We start from the raw sequence: 22,033 nt of genomic DNA on the forward strand, positions 1-22,033 counted from the left end.
CCTATTGTTTCAAGGATCACTATGAATTCTGACAGTAAATCTGCCATCATTATGATTTTAAGCTGCACATGTGTCATACTGTGACTGGGATGGAAACGACAGGCTAACTCAGGGGGGGTGGGCCCAAATATTGTGCAAAGCAAAGCCAAGGGGACTTAAAATGGTGGTGGTGGTGCACCAGAAACAAAAAACCTAGAGTCCCTTTAGGACCATATGAAACCCATCCTCCCGGCCCTGGAAATTAGTCAGTGAAAAAGTTCTGTAGAAAAATTAAACATGGCTAATATAAGGGAAAGAGGAGTCTTTCACACAGCAGAAATTTCTCTCTCAGTCGAATACAATGTGGGCATTAACGGTGTCGTTGACAGGCAGACAGCGGCGGGCGGGAGTGGCTTCATTCCGGCGGCCTGGCACCCAGGCAGGCAGTCAGGGTACGCACAGAGCCTTTGCCACCATTCATGTAGCAGCACGATCCAAAGATTACCGCACTGGTTCAGCTGTCCTGCCAACTACCACACAAACTGCTTACAGCATGTGGAAAGCATGCGTGCACACTGAGCTAAAATAAGTGACCACGTGGCAAAGTTTCAAGAGGCACTCAACAACTCCATTGTGCCTGTGTTTGAATGGAGGGTTTAAAGTCGGCATTATATACTGTGTGTACTCAGCATAAACAGCTTTAACCAAAGCGTTTAGTAACTACTGTGTTTTATTAGTCACTCTACAATTATTCCTCTCACACCTGGTGTATAAGCATTTTTCTTAAAGTTTCTGATCTGGGGGTCAGAGCAATTTCTAAATCATCACCTCAAGCTGTAAAGTGACGTTAAATCAGCCCAAAGCAACAATTAATCCTTTCCCATGTTATTATCCTATTAGACAAAAATAGGGTGAAAAACACAAGAGGAGAAAAAAAATGTTTCTTTCCTTTTTTTCCCCCTTTTAAATCGCACTTAAATGACTTTTTGGTGTCATTTAGGGAATTAAGGATGCAAGCCGCAAGTGCACTCACTCAGATAACTAGTCAGAAGTGTAACAGTTAAGTTTAAGCTCTTCACACAGACCCCCACCTTCTGTGACCTTTACCTGGGGCTAATAAGTGTTCTTGTGTAATTGCATGCTGCAGACCCCTGCACCGCGGCAATAAAAGCATAAGCTTCATTAAAGGGCAGCCACGGTTTCTTTCAGGACTTTGAGCACTACCTTGACTGCTGCCTTCCCTCCATTAGCACTGGCTAGACAATGATTCCTTTGACAGTACTGAGGGTTGTGGGGTTTTATTTGCCAACAGTTAATCCTGTATTTCGGCAAATATGTGAATGCCCAATATAAAGGAGAGGACGAGCACTTATTATTTTCATGGTTCTGCAGTATCTAATTCTGTTCAGTAGTCAGATGTCAAATGTTACTCATTATCTGTAAGCAGGGGCGTTGTGTTCAAGAAAATAAAAGTTTAAGACTTTAAGACATTTTCTCAGTGATACCTGCCTGCCCCAGATGATTCAAAACCCTGATTAAGTTGATGAGGTAAAACATTAAATACATTATCTTTGTACTGTTATCAATTAAGTACATGTCAAAAGGGATTAGCAGATTCTGTTTCATTTCTGTTTTACACAGTATCCCACCTGTTTTGAAATTAGGTTGTATTTAGACACAAAATCATTCTCATGCTACACAAAGATCAAAATTGTTTGAGGAGCAATAAACCAAGAACTCCATAACCCTAAAACCTGCTATTTATTGTATTATCAAAGTTACCTGTGGACCAGATCTGGCTCAGGCCAGGTTTAGAAACAGCCTGAGCCAATAGAAACATTGCAAACACTGACTATTGAGAAACAGCTAGCTAATTACAATCATATTCTCATCATGGTGGAGGTGTTTACATTCCTCAGAGACCCCGAGAGCAAAAACACAGAGCGACTGTTCAGATGAGCTGCATTATTCATGACAAAACTACCTACTGACAAAGACTATCTCAACACAAGGTCCATTTAAAAGCTGTTCTGGAGATTTTGATCATTTTAGAGTTACACAGGTCATTATGGATGTTTTAAATGTTCAAGTTTCAATTTTCATAAGTTGAGACTGTGAGTAAATGTTTTTTGTTTTAGTTGACAAAATAATCTCACTATAAGGTCCATTTAGTAGCTGTTCTGTATGCTTGAAAGCTCCAGAGCAGCTACTAAATGACCCTTTTGGCAAAACTGCAAACAGGTCAAAAATTACACTATTTGCAGAACGTGAAATGCAAAAACTGTGCTCAGAATAATGACAACAGCAAGGAGGCCAGACATACAGGTCAGCACCTGTTGCCCCGGTGACCCCGCAGCGTGGCTGGACACAGCCCATAAAAGCTAAATGGCAACACGGCTTCATGAGGTCAGCGCCTGAAATGAGGAGGACACGGTCTGTGAGATACAGCCCCTGTCAGGGTGGATCACGTTCAAGCATCAGCTGAACATGGAAAATAATCTCTCAGAGGTAAAGAAACATGCACGGTTCAGGAGGTTGAGAAGTACCGGCTGAATTTATTTCAGCTCATCTCCTCACACAGTATCCACTCAGCAGGTGAACGGCTCTCCCCAATGGAAGCCTTGGTATTAATGGGGAATGGGGAGGAGTGTGCTCCAGGCAGCAGTCCTATTGATTTGGAGCATTGTCATAGGACTTTTGTGCTGGAAATTAATAATCTATTTAACAAAAGCGGTTGGTCTTCAGAGTTTCAGCCCTGACTCCTAGAAATCACATTTATAAACAACTAATTGGCAACAGCAAATACGTTTTAAAGGAAACACAATGCCAACCTAATTACACTTTCTGCTAACATAATGAAGAAATGTTCTTAATTAACGTACCGGGCAAGTTGCAAAAATGTTGATACTGGACGTATGTCCACTGACAACATTTTCCATTTGATTTCCAACAAAAAAAAGGCAATCCTGCAATTCACTATCCACCCGTAGTGATGAAAATTCAGCTTTTTTGTGGTTAGGTTTTGGCACTGACAGCATGTTTGGGAAAGATCATGTTCTGTTTTAGGACAGAAAGCGTCAACAGTGACTTGAGACATGATATTTTTTTATTAGGATTTAACCCAAATCAGGATCTTTCCCTAACCTTAAGTGCCTTTGTTGGCTAAACCTAACCTCAGTCTGGACCCTAGATTCTGATAAATGCCGCGTTTCATTCACTCGAATAAACGGTTACTGTGAATATAATCCAGGCACTGATTACGTTTGTCAGCACAACATCAGTGTGAATGCAAATTAGTTGTATATATTCGTAATTTGTATTAGACAGGGTTGATAGTTCTAATGTAGAAGTGCGGCTACACCGCTGAAGGAGACGTGGTAAAACCAAACTGCTGCAGATGTTGAACTGTTGGAGCCGCTGTGTAATTGTTTGGCTTCAGAATATTTTGACTGTTTGGAGTTATGCTAGCATTTCCATTTACCATCATTTTTCACCTTTTAATGCCTCTGCTGAATGAGTTGTTTTGGAGACGGCTGAAGAGGACTAAGCTATAAAGTACCGTCTTTTTGATTTGTGTTTGCACTGACATGATGGAGGAACTATTGCTCCAGGGTCTGCACGCCTACATCAACATCAAAAACATAAAAAAAATGAAATTAAACATTAATAATTTGGAGAATAAGAGTTGCCTTGTGTGTATAGATTGAGCAAGCAAGATACAACAAGTTAACCTGTGGATGGAAGCCACATTTCTTTCAGCTTCACAGCTCTGTACTTAATGCTCAGACATGAGTGGCATTGACCTTCTCATTTAAACTCTTGGCAAGAAATCAATTAAGTCTGTTTCTCACAGTCTCGAACTATTCGTTAAATACTACCAGCTAATTGGCTTGAAGGAAACTGTTTCAAAGAAACGATAATAAATAATCATGAAGTTCTTGAATGAGGCCACTGATTAAGTTGTAGGTGTCCGGTAGCGTGCCAAAACACTCTAACCTTTAGAGCTTGCTGTTGTTTCTAAGCTGCTTGTGTCTACTTTCTGCGTTCAGGCATCACTGACCTGTCTGCAGTGGTTGCTGTGGTGACAGCTGTGTGCACAATATGCTAATAAATAAAACCCAAAACATAAAGCTGCAGGCTAGATGAGAGACGCAGATGTATCGTCGTGCACTTGAGGCCAGAGCATTTAGTGGCAGTGTTTAACTCCCAGCTCACATCAGGCAGAATCAGCAGAGAAGACGGAGACGTTGATATGCAGCCATGTTTCATGCAGCAGTCTAATTGCACTCTGGATTTGGTATCAACAAGTGTCACAAGTGGTATAAGGAACATTTTGAACGCTGAGGCCACACTGAGACACACCTCTACTTTCATGTGAACTGGTTTTCAATCATTGGGGTTTGAGCCTGATTTGCAAGAACTCGATATCCATGTGGGTTTTTAACGCCAAGCCTCGATAAAAGCAGCTTGGCCGCATTGTAGCTTTGGAGATTTTCACGCCTGCCTCTGTCACGGCCTGTGATTTACACACAGCCCTCGATGCAATATGGTCTATGAGTCATTTCTGTTTGTATCCAAGTGATTCTATGGTCCGTATCAATTCTCCCAACACACTGCCAGACTGATTCACTGTGGTTAAATGAATCATCTCTCAGTTAAACCAATTCCTATTCCAGTCTTCTCTTTGAAACTGTGTGTGTGTGTGTGTGTGTGTGTGTAACATGTATTATTCACATTGTGGGGACCAGCATAAGTTTACTCAGTCACATTGTGAGGACTCGTCCTCCTTATGGGGACAAAACATCCCCATAACATACATCTACAAATTTAGGGTGAAAACTTGTAATATCTTTGGAATTTCCCCAAAAGTGATGGAAACACACCTGTGTATGTATTTGTGTGTGTGTGTGTGTGTGTGTGTGTGCAGGCGTGCGGGAGGGTGTGTTGTAGTTTCTGACTCATCTCTTCATTTTCACCTCACACATTGTGAAAAATGTCCATCTGCCCACCGCTTTGGATGAATCCAATTGTTTGCAAAGATAGCTGAGTGTTGTTCATAAACACTCACATTCAGCCTATGGTTTATACTAATGAGTATGAGTGCATAGATCAAATTCTGTCGGACAGTGTGGTTGAATTCATTCTGAATCGCTGCTGTGTCTCTCTTATATTTGTCATATTCATCTTCATACTGCAAGCACAAAGAGCTCCATTTGTTTTCCTGAGTAAAATGGATTTGTGTGTGATCAGCGCTGCATCCTCCAGACCGCTTGAAACCATTTGTCCGAGCTTGGCCGTTGTTTAAAAGATGACACAACACCACTGTGTGTTTTTTTTTCTTTCTTTTTGCATTTTTACCCATTTTACTCTCAATTTGGAACAAGCACTGTGGTCGTAGCTGCTGCTAACTCCCACTCAGTGCAGGACAGGGCCTGGTGGAACACTTGGTATCTCCACAGTTTTATTAAGCTGGATAGTTTTCATAGTTTCTTTTTCTTTGTTTCTCACTCTAACTTTCTTTTCCTCTGGTCTTTGCATACTTGGCTAACAATCTGAAGGGGGAATCCAGTGAATCAGAGGGGTTTTTTTTACAACAAGTAATTCTTTTCATCCTTCTTTGCAAGTGGCATTTAGCACTTTAAAATATGTAATTTTTTTAATTAGCGGCAAGAATACAATAATTCAATAAAATGAAGGTATATGTGTAACTACATTTGCATTAATGTTGCATTTGCATTGTAAATGTGCCCTGTTGCCTTCATATGCCAGGTGCAGTCCACACAGCAGAATGCACAGCAGCTTCATTATATTTTGCCCAGGGCTCTACGATCTGGCCCCGTGTCAGTTACATGGTTGTAAATTGATTCAATGCAAATTTATCATTAAAGCACAAAAACAACAAAGGATTAAAAGTGTGATTTTGACTTAGAATTGGGTAATAATGCAGGAACCACCTTTAGGTCCTTATTATTTCAGGGGATTATACCTTGAAGGTGTATATTCCAAACAAATTTGCAGCTCACAATATTACCACAAACCAATTGACATACAGTGAACCTGGCACCGTCAGAGCCCCTGAGGGCCTGAAGCCCTGGGGCTGTTGCCCACTTTGTCTGGTTGGTAATGCAGCCTTGGCAGAGCCTGGGAGAATTGAGTTGGTTCAAAGATTCGATTTTCCATTAACCCCCTAACCTCATAGGTTCAGAGGGCATCACGTTTTCTCTGGGAGGAAAAAACAGCAACCTGACTTTTACCAGGTCAAACACAGAAAACTTCTGCAAAACTATGATCATACTCCGCTATAAACCTGCTGTAGTCCTGTCAGCAGCCAGTGCAGGGTGAGGTGAATGATTCAACACACCTCCACTCATACATGGAGATGCAATCCTCCAAGATTTGTCCTCTCAGTCCATTCACTGGCCACCATCTGAAGCTCATTGTGGCTGCTTGAGGATATGCTCTGCTGTCCTCTGCTGAAAGAACTGGGAGAATACATACAGTCCTGCATTGTATACCATCTGCTTTAAGACGTTGTTTTGGAGAAATCATGGAATCACTGTAAGAATCTCTGCTGACTCTTTAGATCAGAAACTTCAAAACGCTTTTGGTGGTTGTGAGGGATATCTCTGTACCTGAGTATTTGTAGGAGAATGAGAGTTATTATTGAACGTACTGTGAAAGGCAAACTACTCACACACAAGCTTGTAACAAACCAATTCAGACATGCACACTTCAACAATGACTTAAAAACGACTCCCCTTAGTGACTTTTGCAAAGTTAGACGAGTGCCAATCCCTGCTGGTGTGCATAAAACTGCAATCAGCAAATCTGGCACTTGAGACTCGCTGGTAACTGTTTTCATCACAACTGCATCATAAAATTGAGTTGTGCAGAATTAACTGGCGGCTTTGTATGTTTATTTTTCCAAATTTCCTGTGCTAGGAATGAAGCAGTGCATTATTTATGCCTCCAGAGTTCAAATACCTCGCAGTCCCTGAAGTCATTATCTACTGAATGACACATGTACCGAATGACGCCAATCCTGACTGCATATGCAAAGAATTATCAGTTTATGATTACAGTTCTCCTGATTTTATAGGCCACGACTTTGAGATGGAAAGAGGTCACATCTCAGGTCTCTTGTATCTTGTATCATTAATGATGTATTTTTATTCCCTTTAAAGTATATATTCATGCCGCACACAACCTTATATTTGCTATAAAAATTCAAGTGTATGCATTCTTCAGTGGCTTCCCTTTACAATGACAAGAATCATTGGAGAAACTGAGGATCTTATGCTACAAATGAACTCTATTAAAACAGAGACATCCATTTGGTTACCAGGGATTTATCTCAAAGCTGCTGCCAATTTAACTTCAAAACTACTTCCGAACAAAGTCTCTGTAAAGGTCCCTTCAGTCACTGTTGTGTCTTTTATAGGAGTAATTGTGTAGTTAAATTGTTGAAGTCACCGTTGGACAGAGTACAAGGAGCGTTATGTTTCTGATCACTCAGGGGAAGACGAGTGACGCAGGACGACTTAGACTGCAGCCAAGCTTCAAAATCTCTAAATAAAGAGGCTTGTGGGGGTTTTTGCTCTTAAATGCCTGATATTTCATCCATCGCTCTGTCAACGGAGTAGATTTGTCTTTGCAAAATGCAGTTGTCTTAATGAATTTATTGTGCTGAGCACTCCTGGTGCTATCAACAAGCATTCTGTTTGCATTCAGTTTTCCCCTCAGGAAATTTTGGTGCGATATGGTTCCTCTCTTACATAGAGAAAAACAACCCAGTGTCACCCGCAGATAAAACTGCTGCTCTGCTGAAGTGCGGATTGGGATGTAATGAAAATGCAAATTAAATTAATTATTTTGTAATAATTGTAAGGAACGTAACAAGAGATATGTTATGAATTATGAGTTGTGCCTTGTAATTGGCTTTAAATGGGTCTTGTTTCTGGACACGGAATACGAGTAAGTGGTGGTATAACATAATTGAAAGTGCAAAAAATAAATCATACCATGCTAAAACAGCTTGATAATTGAGATAAAGATTTCACGGGTGTTAAAGCAAAGTGTCATTCATCACAAGCTGTAGAGACACTGCTTGTCAAACTCATGTCAAAGCAATTCCTGCCTTAACAGTTAGAAATAAGTAATTCTAGCACCACACTGTGAAACTGAAACTACAACTGGTAACTGCTCAGAGACAGGAAGTACTTCTGCAAAAAAAAAAGATAGAAAGGTTTAATTAGGGAGTTATAGAGGTGTTGGTTGGAGGATTTTGTTACCGCTTCATAGAGCCAGGCTAACTGTTTCCCCTTGTTTCCAGTCTTTGTGCTAGGCTAAGCTAATTGGCTGCAAATCTCAAACTCTCGAAGCAAACAAGTATATTTCCCTAAATTTCAAACTTTTGCTTTAATGCTAAGCTAGCTACTGTAATTGGCTGTTTAAAGATTGATCTCATAAAGAATAAAATACGCAATTGTGTGCTCAGCTGAAGTCATTGCTCCTGAAGAGCATATAACTGAAGTCCAGTGGCTGTGTTTCACTGCAGTTTTATGCAGAGTGAATCATTTTTGGCATCTGAGGATTTGCCAGTAAATGTTAAGCGGCACTTGGAAAGCCAGTGCCACAAACAGAAACCTTAATTTTCTCTCATAATGCTGAACTGTAAATGCATTTAATTTCTTATTGGTCTCAACAGAAATAATGACGAAGCACACTGTCCTAAATCCAGGTCTCTTGTGGCGCAAGGACAAGTTCACATGAGGTTCACTGTGGTGAAGTGTTCCCTGTTCCTCAAAGATCAATCAAGCCACACATGTGCATGGACACAGTGCCAGTACAAGTCCGTGCTTTGGTGTCTATTAGTCAGAACTGTCTCTATTTTACACAGTGAGTCAAAGGATATGAGCTAGCCTGAAAAGTAACAGCTGGAGCCTGCCAGTGGCCGTAGGGAAGAAGACCGTGATTTGAAACAGACGAGAACTTGGAAACTGGAAAGGCAAAAAACCCTCAATAGCGCTCGTACACTGCCATGTTTTTTAAGATTTCAAATAAAAATCCAAATATCTGACATCTAGAAAAATGTCTGTGAATAGAAATATAAAACACTCGTTTCATCTTTCGATTCATAAAAGACCTCAAAGGTTTGAGAGAAGTTTTAGATGAATGTTTTAAACCTTTCGGTTGAACTAGACCTCAGGACATCAAAAACATCAGGAGGGTCTTAAGTAGATTTGAAATAATGTCATATCATTGTAATATGAGAATTTGAGCATTTGAAATCAGAGTAAAAATATATAATGAAATTGGAATAACACTAAAAACAAATGACACTGGCATTATATCTAGTGAGAACTTTCTACACAGCTGTCAAGGACATTTAATTACCAGTCAGAAAGCATGTTAATTAATTGTGCTGTGTTCAAATTAACACCAAAACAAAATGACATACTAACATCTAACATCTTATTTTAATCCTGCACATCTCTCAGGGGCAGTAATTAATGTTTTGAAAAGCAGATTTTAAAAAATCACACAGTTAAAGTTAATCTGGGAATAAGCATCCCCTGAGTGGAAATGTCTTATAAACGTCACTGAGGAAAAGATCACAAGTGGATCCACATGAGGACTCGTTCACAGAAGAACCACAGCGAAAAGAACATACTTCATGTATTGCACAATTTAAAAATCTGAATTACCAGACAGTCTGACATGTCTTTTGTAGTCTCGGACACTGAGTGTGCAGACAAATGGATTTGCTCTTGGGCCATTATCTCGGACTAAAATGAAATAACTTCATTCGAGTGGGGGGCAGACTGTGTGCCTGGGTTGCTGGAGCAGAAGATAGACACAAAGAAAGGAAGGAGATAATAAATGTGGACGGAATACATTTGGCTAAAGTAAATATAAGACAAGCAGCCGTAACCATCGTAAAATATAAGCTACTGAAACGACAGTAATTTAAAAAAAAATCACACTTTATATAAAATATATTCAAAGTATTCGGTATACAAATACGACCAGAAAAAAACATTAAGGAATCTGAAATATGCACAGATAAAAAAGGGCAAATTATATGTGCAACATGCATACAGTATACTGTACAGGTGTATTATTGTATGTATGCATATTTCATTATCAGTCCAAAGAGTTTTTTTCACCGCTACTCATGCCTTTAAGAAAACATTTTTGGAGGAAGTAGACGTTCAGAACTGTCCTATATTGACTTGAAGCAAGGTAGATTTGTTCAGCATTAACGCAACAAGAGTCTGCAGCCATGCTAGCAGCTCTGTGAGGCTGCAGCTATGCTTTGAACTAAATGCTAAAGTCAGAATGCTAACTTAAATTTTATGAATTAGCACTAAACACAGAGTACAGCTGAGGCTGATGTTATACGCTGTGAAGGTATTTTGGGCACAAAACAAAGTGTTGGACAAATTAATATGACCTGATGATAAAGTTCAAAACCGGATTCATCCTCAGATTACTATGAGAACAAAACATGGGAAATCATCCAATAGTTGTTAAGATATTTCACTGTGGACCAAAGTGGTGGACCGACTGATAAACGTGCCATTAGTCACTGTGTCCATGTTTGTATATGCTGAGCTATTGCAGCCACTGTGGCAGGAGAACGTAACCGTACACATGCAGGACTCTGTGGTTTTTGTTTGATTCTAGTAAATGTGACTGCTCCAAGGTCCATTATGCCGAATCCTCTATGTCATGGTCAATAAACTAGGGTTGAAGTTATACTACTTGTTTTATTCCTGCAAACATCCAACAGCATCCCAGGACCAACAGAGCTAGCATGCTTAAAACAGCACATTTGTTGAAGTACACATGCTGCACCAAAGTGCTGTTCCAGTTAGGTGAGCTGATGGCTAAAAAGCCTGTACGTGCTTTGCAGCATATCGTGTTGCGAACATTAGTAAAACCGTTTGAGACATCCACCCACATCTGCATGGCTGGATAGAGGTAAAAGATCTGGAGAAATCAAACAACATCCAACACATCTGTTTAGAAAGGAATAAGGTATCTGATTTGTTCTGCATGCAGTTCCACAAGCCGGGTCTGAAGGCTGGAAAGGGTCCAGGAGCTCTGTTAGCTACACTCACATAAAAGACTAACACTACGCCGACAGGATGGCCAACATTTATCACAGCTGTAAGAAAGAGAACCTCACACTTACGCATTAGCTCTGTCTCACCAGAGCCGACAGACACAAAAAATGATAGGAGAGCTGACTTTACAGATACAAAGGACATTTGGCTTGCTCTACAGATACATAGTCTGAGGCTCCTCAGACAAGGCCATGCATCTTCTGGCTGCACTGGCTGTCTCCCTGCTGTATTATCTAAATCCTCCTTGGCCCGCAATCTGTCGGGAAATACAATAGATTTGCTGACTGGGAGAAACAACTGATAATGAAAAAGGATAAGAATGAAAATTTGAATTTCTCTTTGTGTTGGATTTTACAAGGTCTGAGTTGCTGAACAAACAGACTCTCAAAAGTCCACATGATGTCACTGTCACCACCCTGTAGTCACTGGGCACACTGGGTCATCATTTCTTTGGCTTGGGGCTGCGCAGCAGACTGCCGGAGGGTTTTAAGAGGGATGGTAGAGCACCATACGAAGTATGGTGTCTGGATATAATTTGAGGCCAGCTGTGACATAAGGGCTCAAGGGCGATGTTCTAAGAAGTGCAGCCAAAAACGTTTTCATAGGAGTTACGGCTAACTGAGTGAAACTGGGTGAGCGTGGCAGAAATTACAGCAGAGACAATGAACAAACTGAGAACAAATGAGTCGGTAAATTATCCGTTTAAAACGCATGACACTTTTTCCTTCTCATGATTGTAATACTTTAATTTGATATGCTATAGCAAATCGTTTGAAATATGACCAGTATCATTTGTAGGAAGGAAATCTTGAGGAAATAATAAATTGTTTACATATGATAAATAAAAAAAACACTCTGACATCCAAATTCTTTGCTTTTTAAGTGCCCCAATTTTATGACAGTGATTCTAGAGATCAAAAATAATAATAGTCATCTTTAGTTCAGTTTAACAGTGTTAGATTAGTTATGACTGAGTTGCAAATCCAACAGCTTCTTAAAACAGGCTGATGTGATTCATCAGAATCTATATTTCCTGTACATGACTCAGGAAAATCATATACTCTATAACACTCACCTACCACCTGTTTTTACTTGCTGTTGGAATAGATCACCTTTTAACCAGAATCATGTCACCAAGCATGCATGCAGCTGTGGTTTTCCTGAGCTGGGTCCCCCCCAGCTGACCTCTGGCCTGAGCAGGGAAAAGTGGCCGACACGTAAAATGAAATTCAGCCCATCGTTGTTGGCACTGCGTTAAATATCCCCTTTGTGAAGCTTATAATGCCCAAGTTTTGTCAGAAAGGTGTTGATTCAACTCTGAGGTACTTTTAGAGGCAATTTATCCCAACTTAAATCTCAAAAATTCTCCCACAGTTGAGTCAAGATCAACAAAAAGATCATTTACAGCAGGCCCATCGTATCAGATTGGATTACACTGCACAAATGTGGATTTTGTTATGTTCGTTCCTTGCACAGTGACGGCTCCATCATGTAATTTCATGTAGTTTTCTTGCCATTATCCATGCCTGCCAGTTCAAGTCAACTTTATTTATACAACTCAATATCTTAAATCCCACATTTGCCTCAAGGGTAGGGAAAAAAAAGAAGGAACCTCAGGGAGAGGGATCCCAGGATGGACGCACATGCAATAAATTATAACCACTCCTGTCATTTCAGACTCTGTCATTGTCTGTCTGACCAGCATTACTCCACAGCCGGTTCCCACCATTCCCCAGTCACCTGATCATTACCTGCCAGCACACCTGTCCCTCACTCCCCATAATCAGGCATGTAGGACATGTACACCTGCACACAAACACTAGCCCTTTGCAAGATTGTTCAGTGTAGCTTTATACCGTTGTCTTTCAGCCATATTTTCCGATTCTGCTCGCTTGTTTCTAAGTTTTGATCTCTGCCTCTTTTATCCGCCTGCCTGCTCCCATTTGGTCTTGTTTGCCTTTGCTGACTGTCAACGTCTGTCCTGAAAATAGACCAAATAAAACCCACTTTTATTTCACCTGCTCTGCCTTCCTGTTCTGCTTCGAGACACGCAACACTTACCAGAACTGTGACAATAAGTGGATCCACTAATGATCATGCTTTCTTAAATATTCAGGGACAAGGTTTCCAATCACGTAATACAGTTCAGAGCAGAAGTCGGTCCCAAATATGTAGAATAAATCTTTTCTGCAATCAGAGGAAACACTCTTTGAAACTGATTGCTGAATCAGTGAGTCAAGCCCAGTTTGGTAAGAAGAGGTTTGCCATGATGGAATCTAATCCCAGCTGAGTCAATTTAGCTCAAAGTTGGACGCACTTTTATCACAAATTAGGTTGTTAAATGTCGGTATTGTATTGTTAAATTCAAATAGCATCCAATATCCAGACTGAGGGGATAAAAACAGACGCCTCAGCAGCTCACACAGCAGAGCCGGTAAGAGAAAGAACATGTCTGGATTGCGTGTTGCGTTCCAGCTTTGGTGCAATAACAGGGAGGTCACCAACAACTCCTTTTTAATGAGACTGTTCTATGTGAGTAGGTGGAGCTCTTCTCCTCTTCAAAATGATTTAATGTAAATGTAAGTGTGCCACAAAAGACTTCAAATCAAAACAGAGTGACACACCCTAAACCCATAACATGACTTCATTTTCCACTTCATTTTCCATTGAAAATCTCCCTGCAGAATAATGTTGCTGCTCTGCTTCTCCAGGCTGTTTCCTCTGGTCTCTTCCCTTTTTTAGTGGAGTGAGCACTGCAGGTTTATAACAAAACTGGGGTCGCGCACATGCCGATGCATCTTATTACTGCTACTGCTGGAGTAGAAGATAAAATTCGCAATTGTGAATTCTTCAGAAACTCTGGAGCAACCGTGGCACTGAGGCAAAGACTTGGTGACTGACATCAAATCATGTTCTTTCAATTTCTCAGTGTTATTACTGAGGTGAGATACAGACACGATGAGCAGTCAAGCATTTCTCCACATCATAAATCAGACTGATGCACATAGCAGACCTCAGTTTATGTAAGGCTTATGTAACATTCCCTTTCTGGTTTTCTATTATACCAGGATATTTTGTTTTATAAATAAGCTGCAGATATAAACCTGCTTTTTACAATGAATTTACAACTTAAAACTTGCTCGGCTCAGGCTTTAATTTATGCAGGTCAGAACCCTGAATAATCACTCATGCGGTGGAAAAATGAGAGCAGGATTCCTCAGAGGTAGGTGATGGTGTAACGTCTGCTGTTTCCACTGGAAAGATTCGCACACACTGAGCGGAATTGTGGGTTTAGCCAATTCGATCGCTCTTAACATGTTAGTTCTTGAGATATAAAATCGCAATTATTCTTCCCTTGGGCATTGCCTTAGTGACTATGGCAGCTTAGCTTGCTGGAAAAAGTGCTATCATTACATCTGAATGCCATTTCTTGGATCAACAGATTAAAATGTGTCTTCTGCTTTGAACACTGCTGGTATACTGTTTCAGTACTGGAATACATTTCACAGCATGTCTTTTATTTCCCAAGTATGTACAGTTATAATCGGTTTAGAATACAGTACTCAACAGGTGACCAATGCATTTATTTTTATTTCCTTTGAACTAAACTGGACTTGTCATTTGATGCCGACAGGCGACTAAAAAAACAGGTGGTCACTATGATAAAGGAAGCTGAACATGTTTTTATGCTTGTTTTTATCTCTTTGTAATCTTCACTGGCCAGACATGTGCTTTCTGGTATCAGATCATGACTTTTACACTTTATTCTACTGTTAAATGAAACACTGAACAATTGCAGATAAGATATGCATAAAGCCTTTGAAATCCAATTCACATTTTATTCTTAGATATGTTTAAACAGGGATAAAGTGCATGGTAAAGTGGACAAAATCACAGAGAGTAGATATTTCAAACAGCAAATGACTGATGGAGCCTACTTTACACTTTGCACTAATTATTTTATAGACAGAGGTGGGAGAAGTATTCGGATACTTCACTGAAGCACAAATGGCAATACCACACTGTAAAAAAAAACTCAATTGCAAGTCCTGCATTAAAACTTTTATTCGAACATGAGTCTTATCAGCAAAGTGCACTCAACAGCAGAATGACTCCTATCAGAGTTGGATACTATTACACATTATACTACTGGATCATTACCATTGATGCATAAAACCTGCAAGCAGCATATTAATGTTGCATCAGGTTAAAGTGAAACAAGTTTGAACCACTTTATACAGTAGTGGGCAGTTTAATGTAGAGCAGCACATCACATTTGCGAGCTCATCTCAGGTTTTGCATGAAAATTTTCACCGTTAATTCATAAAATTTAACTCTTTATGTTTCAGTGTGTGAAAGAGGCATTTACTGTAGCTCATTTTGAGCTTTTGCTTGTGGCTGACTACACTATACTGTTTTATAGTATTTTTTGCAGCTCATGTTTGGGGAGCAAAGATGTTGGACACACCTTACAGTATAATTCAATCACATAATTTAATAAACAAATCCAATGACACAACAACTGTCTAAAACATTAGTTGAATCCACAGTTCTGCCACATGTCACCAGGTATTAAAATCATGTGTTTTTACAAAAGTACTAGGTTAGAAATACAGGATTACTGTGTTGGATTGCATGTCAACCAGTGGTGGAAGAAGTACTCAGAGTAGCGATACCACAGTGTACAAATTGTCTGTTAGAAGTAAAAGTCCTCCAGTCAAAATGCTACTTTAATAAAAGTACTTAGAAAGTGAAGGTACTCATTATGCAGAATTGTCCATTTCAGAATAATAGATATTACTAGATTATAAATAGTGATGCATCACCTTAATGCTGCAACTGGCAAATGCAAAAGTTGATTTCAGCTGACTACTGGGAATTTCACAGTGCTCTAGAATGCTACGTCATACTTTGTTATCTGATAAGACTGTGCATTAATAATCTGGATCTGCAAAGTAACGAGAAAGTACAGTCGTCAAATAGTGCTGTAAAAAGCAGACAATAGCATTTCCCTCTGACATGTAATGGAGTGAGAGTACAAAGTACTGCAAAATGGAAAGAGTAATAGTTTACATTCCAACAATGGTTTCAAGTTTTATTTATGTGGTCTTATTTCTCAGTAGCCTAATAACTTTATTAACCCTCAACGCCAACTTGTCACGGCTCTGTGAATTAACACAAACTTGGTCTTTCCTGGTCTGAGTGAGGCTCTAACAGCTTGGCCCCGCTGGCAGCCTCCTCCAGACTGAATGCAGCCTTTTAAGTGACGGAGGGGCTGTAATTTGAGAGTAGCACCGAGGTATTATTAGCCAAAAGCCGACGCACGGCACTTGAGACATCCAGATGTTGCGTTTGCGGCACCGAGCGCAGTCGGGTGTGCGACTGTTTCCACGCTGAACGAACTTTCATGCATTGCTTTCCTGTTCAGAGCAGTGATGGAAGCAGACAGGCTCGATTGAAAGAAGACAAGTGGGGCTGTTAAAAAAAACATTTTCACGCAACTGTTATCTGTCTGGACAAAGAGGATATTGAGAGGGACGTGAACGCCGCAGCAAATCCTCGACTAACTGCGCAGTTTGGCCGCTTAAACCTGATTGAAATGTTTGCGTTTCTACGCCGGGTCGGAATGAAGTAGTCCATCAGTCAGACACTTTCACAGATAACGATTAAAACTCTCATATTTCCTACTCCTCCGTGTGTTTTGGGACCTGCGGGGCATCATGGCTTTTCTTCACTTTGTCCTGTGTGCCGGGATGTTATCAACGTGTGGAGCCTTTTTCAAGGGACCGTTACATCCGGAGATGTCCAACGGCACTTTTCATCACTATTTCGTGCCGGACGGTGACTACGAGGAAAACGACGACCCGGAGAAATGCCAGATGCTTTTCAAAATGACAGACGAGCGAAAGTGCGGTCTCGACGAGGACCAGGACGCCGTCATACGGGATGATTTCACCATCATCAAGAGGCAGATCGAGGACTCGGCCAGGGTGCTGGAGGGGATCGGGAAAAGCATCTCGTACGACCTGGACGGAGAGGACAGCTACGGGAAGTATTTGCGCAGGGAGACGGCGCAGATAAGCGAGGCGTTCACAAACTCGGAGAAATCTCTGCTGGAGCTGGAGGTGAAATTCAAGCAGAGCCAGGAGAGCGAGCTGAAGGAGGAGCACCGGCTCAGCGACGACTTTCTCAACATGGTCGTGCACACGCGGGACGTCCTGAAGGAGACGTTGGACATTTCTCTGGGACTGAAGGACAAGCACGAGCTCCTGTCCCTGATCATCCGCAGCCACGGCACGAGACTAAGCAGACTGAAGAACGAATACATGAAGTTCTGAGAGAAAGTAGTTCCCACGCGTCTCATTACAGTCATATTTGTGTTCTTATTTTTATTTTTATGGTGGAGTGTGACCGTGAGGAAGAGGCAAATTTGAGCAGTCAAATCAGGGATAAAACCAGCTTCAATTAAATTACAAAACAAAAAAAATCTCGTTTAACTCTAGAGCAGTGGTTCCCAAGAATAGGGTCCGGGGGTCATAAGGTAATTAATTGATTAGGAAAGCTGGATTATCAAACAGGCAAAGACAGCGACTGCCCCAAGGCCCCAGACCCCCAGGGGCCACAAAAGCCCCACATTCATTGTGTCAGTTGTGTTTCTGTAATTTGGTTATTTGCAAATTATGTTGCAAATTTGCACTACTAAAGTACAATATCAACTATGATGGGTCCTGTATTATTATCCAATCACATGGCATAGTTTATGCAAACAACAAACACACACAAAAAAAATCTTTGAAACACAAGCTGTTCCATTTATATATACAGTTGCAAAAACTACAATTGAATTCAGGCTATATAAAAACCTGGGCATATAAAACCATTGCTGAGCACTGCTTGTGGTGAGTAAGAAAATTTGTTGTTTTGACCTTTACTTTGGACTATATCTGACACCAACAGTGTTACTTTTTACAGAACGAGCACAATGGGTGGGCGATATGGATAATAGCCTCTTTCACGGTACATGAAATTTTATATGCCAATATTTTGATACTTTTTCTGGAAAAAAGCCAACTGAGAAACTGTTAATGGATAAGATAACCAGAGAGGAATGTCTGCTTTTGGCTGATCCAGCAAACTGAATCAAAGTACCTCATCCTATTGATGGAAAAGTTCATCCAATATTGCCAAAAAGTGTTTCAGCTAAGTGATTTGCAATTCACCTAGAGATATTAAAGAGATAGCTACCACAGTATAAATGATATGGCTCTCTAGACAAATATACTGTACATCATCTGACTGCGTAAAATGTCATATTGCCCACTTCTAGAAACATACAATAGTGGTTCCAACACTATATTTAAATACAGCTAAATACAAATTACAGTAATATTTTCCAGTAAACAATGTATGGCCTTAATGTTAGTTAAACATTATCTGCCAATCAATAAACCAAAGCTTCCTCTTTTCTTGGCATATGGTTATTTTTGGTTGTTATTGTATTGAATTTACCTGTAAACGGTTCCGGGTTTGTGCGTGTGTGTACATGTGTGTGTAAAACAACGGCTTCTAACATGAGTCAGCCAATAAAAAAAAAGTGAGAACAGGAAATGTCAGCTTTCAAAACATAAGTACTGTCATCAGATGAAGAGTTTCCCAAAACTCATTCAGTCCCCTTTGAGCAAAATAAAAAGGATTAGGTCATAATGTCGGACAGCTCATGTATCAGTGTGCAAATTCACTGGTGAATGCTATGTGTTCGGTTGAATAAAGGAGTTTTGGGAAACTCTTCACATAGCAGTGAAGCAGCTGGCAGGGTGGACCTCATGTAGCCTTGGTTGAAAGCTCCTACCATGAGCAGCGTTATTGTTGCTCTTCTCTGACACTCCAGATGAATGTTTCTAAGAATATCAAAAAAATGTTTACATATTATGAACACCTATCTGTTGTATTTCTTTATAGGCTAGCACACTTTGCACAATTCTTTACTGTGCCGGTGCTAAAGGTTGTGACATGGTTTAAAATGCAAGGCCTTCACTGTGCTGTTTTGCACAGGCAGTATACTCCTGTAAAATGTACAGTGTATTATTAGAAGTAAGTAAATACTGTGAGTGCTAATATCTTTATTACAGAACATATTAATATGTATTCATTGTTTATATAAAGTTTTGAAATAGAGCAGCATATTTCTATTCTTGTTTACCTTTAAGATATGTGGTGAGATGTAATACTTTGACGGATAAGACTGCAGGCAGCACTCGTGAACTTCAGTGTCAAACATCAATCTGTGTGACAACATTCTTGACGGATTGTGTTGTGTCTTCTCAAATAAAGAGTTTGTGTTCGAAAATATAGTTTTGTTGCACGAACATGTTTTTTCTTATGGCAAAAAATTCTCAGTTTTATAAGAAATTCCTTTGAAAACATAGTGTGATTTGTTCAAAAGCAGCAAACTGGGTCGAAGCATTCATCCTTTCCACTGTTATTGTCCTCTTCTAGGAGTTGTAATGTAAATGTGAGATTACATCAGTCCTTATTTTGCTGGGAATGACACTGAGCTGCATCCAGGAGGTCCCTGGGTCTTGTATTTAGCAGACACCACAATGTGGCACTAACACTATAATCATCAGGACGGTGTCCTGTATTCCTCTCGGTATTCGTTTTACAAGGTTCTGAGGTCTGCTGGTAATTATACACACAGGCAGTGCCCCCCTATGAGTGCTTTGAAGGAAGAAGCTGGTTGTTGGCATTTATGAGGAACAGAGATGTAAAGAAGTTGTGTTGATGGTGTTTTGAGTGGTGCGGTCAGCCTCACAAACAACTTGTTTTTTCCTCTATTTTGGTCCACTCAGCTGAAAACAACATTTTTTTTTTGTGCTTCAGCTTCTTAAGTTTGTGAATAAGGTTGAGCAGACAGTTTGATGCAGAGGAATTAAAATGTCACCAGTATCCACAACTCCATGTTCAAAAGTGCCAGCTGATATAAATTATGTAACACTGCAAAGACAGTTTCACTTGTGGTTACACTCAGACAATAGTTTCTTTGAGTGATGATTAGACTTGTGATGAGGCAACAGACAGTGCACACAGACCAAAAACCTTTGGCCTACTTTTTATGTTTCCATGAAAGGGGAAAGCCCCTGGTTTTCTCATTTACATAAACAGATGATTGGCATCATCTCGAGGAAAAATCTTAAATGCAACATACATCTTGAACAGTAGAGCTATCATTCTTAGTGGAAACTTGCTGTTCTACATCATATCTTACATTGCATTTCATTTTGTGATCTTAAATCCAGTGTTGCATAATGTTAACCTTCAACTCAGGCTAACCTTTGGTTTATTTGAGATACAGTAAAACATTTCAGTGAATTTATTATGTAAAGTGTCATTTACAGGCTGACATTGAGCAGAACATCGTGTACCTTCTCACCAAGGATTGTTTTATTTAATTTAAATAAACACATGGATGAATTAAAATCAAGCTATATCATAGACATTGACACGGGACATATCGTTTTTTATTTGTAAAAAGTTAGAATTCATTCATCAAGTCATTTTTTAATGATTTGTGCAGGTGCACTGGTGTACTGAAAGTTGACTGTACGCTTGAGCCAATATCACAAAGTCCACTCCATGATGCAACTACGAATGTTACTGTTGTTGTTGTTAATTAACACATGTGCACTGATGTCGATCGCAAAGGTGACTGATCATAATCGTCACTTACCCTTTGGAACTCGGTTCTGTCATGTCAAGTGGGTGACTGTGTGATCCTGGGTTAATAATTGCAAAATGAAGCTTTTAAAATCTGAGCTCAGAAGTTAGCAGGTGTCACTTGGATTGAAGACTGTACTGCACATCTACTGGGCACGGGTCATCTTCACTGAACCTGCAAAGGACGTAAGATCTATTAACTGAAAGAGGTATGGCTGAACACAGACAAAACAATCATCGCTTACATTGATCATTGACCAATGTGTCACATTTATTCTTGATTAATTGAGTAATTGTTTGGTCTATACAATGTGGGAAATAATGAAGAATGTTCACTACAATTTCCCAGAGCCCAAGGTGGTGCCCTAAAAATCCTTGTTTTATCCAACCATCAGTCCAAAGTGTAAAATTTACTGTCATGTATGATAGTGTAAAGTGGCAAAGGAACATTTTAGAGTAAATGCTGTGAATGAGAACAAATGTATACATCGTGCCGCCTCCTGGCATACATATATCATATAAATCACTATATCAGGTGTAATCAATACACACACACTGTCATTTCAAATTTCAAAAATAACACTAGTAGAGTTGGCTGGTTGGTTCTAAATTTCTGTCATTGATTAGTCAGACTGGCAAAGGTTGCTAGGCTAACAATAGCCATGTCAGCTAAGGCAAGCCCTAATATTAGCTTAGTGGATACATTGGCAAGGATATAGCTATGAAATTACTTGACTGTCATGTAAAAGCATCAAGCAAATCCATACTGTCTGTGCACACATCCAAACAACAGAATGGATGACAGAAATGTACATATTTCTTTATTTACATCGTTATGTTGTGCTAATATTGTCAATATAGACAGATATAAACATACATTTAGGAAAGGCACTTGGCTTTTAAATAACGTACATGTCAGCGTCCAAGTCGTCATTACGACTGTGAAAGTTGGACTTTTCTGAAAGCTCTGAGATATCCAACTTCACATCAAATTAAGTCAGCTGTTCAGCAAATGTAAGTGATGTGATGTTACATTTTTAACACACAGTGTGTATAACTTTCACACAACCAACTCTTTAGTCAAACATCCATCTTTAGCTGTTTGATAAATGCTTGCGAGTCCTTAACATGGTTATCTTTTCCATCTCTACCATCCGTCCAACATGGTGTCATAGTAAGTTAATCAAAGAAAATTAATTGCCAACTGT

General features: G+C 39.9%; 1 protein-coding gene across 1 annotated transcript; it reads left to right on the top strand.

The window, feature by feature from the left end:
- The first annotated feature begins 16,478 nt into the window (after positions 1-16,478).
- fibinb (fin bud initiation factor b) lies at positions 16,479-19,373 on the top strand. Its single transcript, XM_041939299.1, has one exon. It carries the CDS (start codon positions 16,832-16,834, stop codon positions 17,447-17,449), a length of 618 nt encoding a protein of 205 aa, XP_041795233.1. The 5' UTR covers positions 16,479-16,831; the 3' UTR covers positions 17,450-19,373.
- Positions 19,374-22,033: the final 2,660 nt, after the last annotated feature.

The sequence above is a fragment of the Chelmon rostratus genome, chromosome 1, assembly GCF_017976325.1.
Source record: "Chelmon rostratus isolate fCheRos1 chromosome 1, fCheRos1.pri, whole genome shotgun sequence".
Classification (NCBI taxonomy): Eukaryota; Metazoa; Chordata; class Actinopteri; order Chaetodontiformes; family Chaetodontidae; genus Chelmon; species Chelmon rostratus.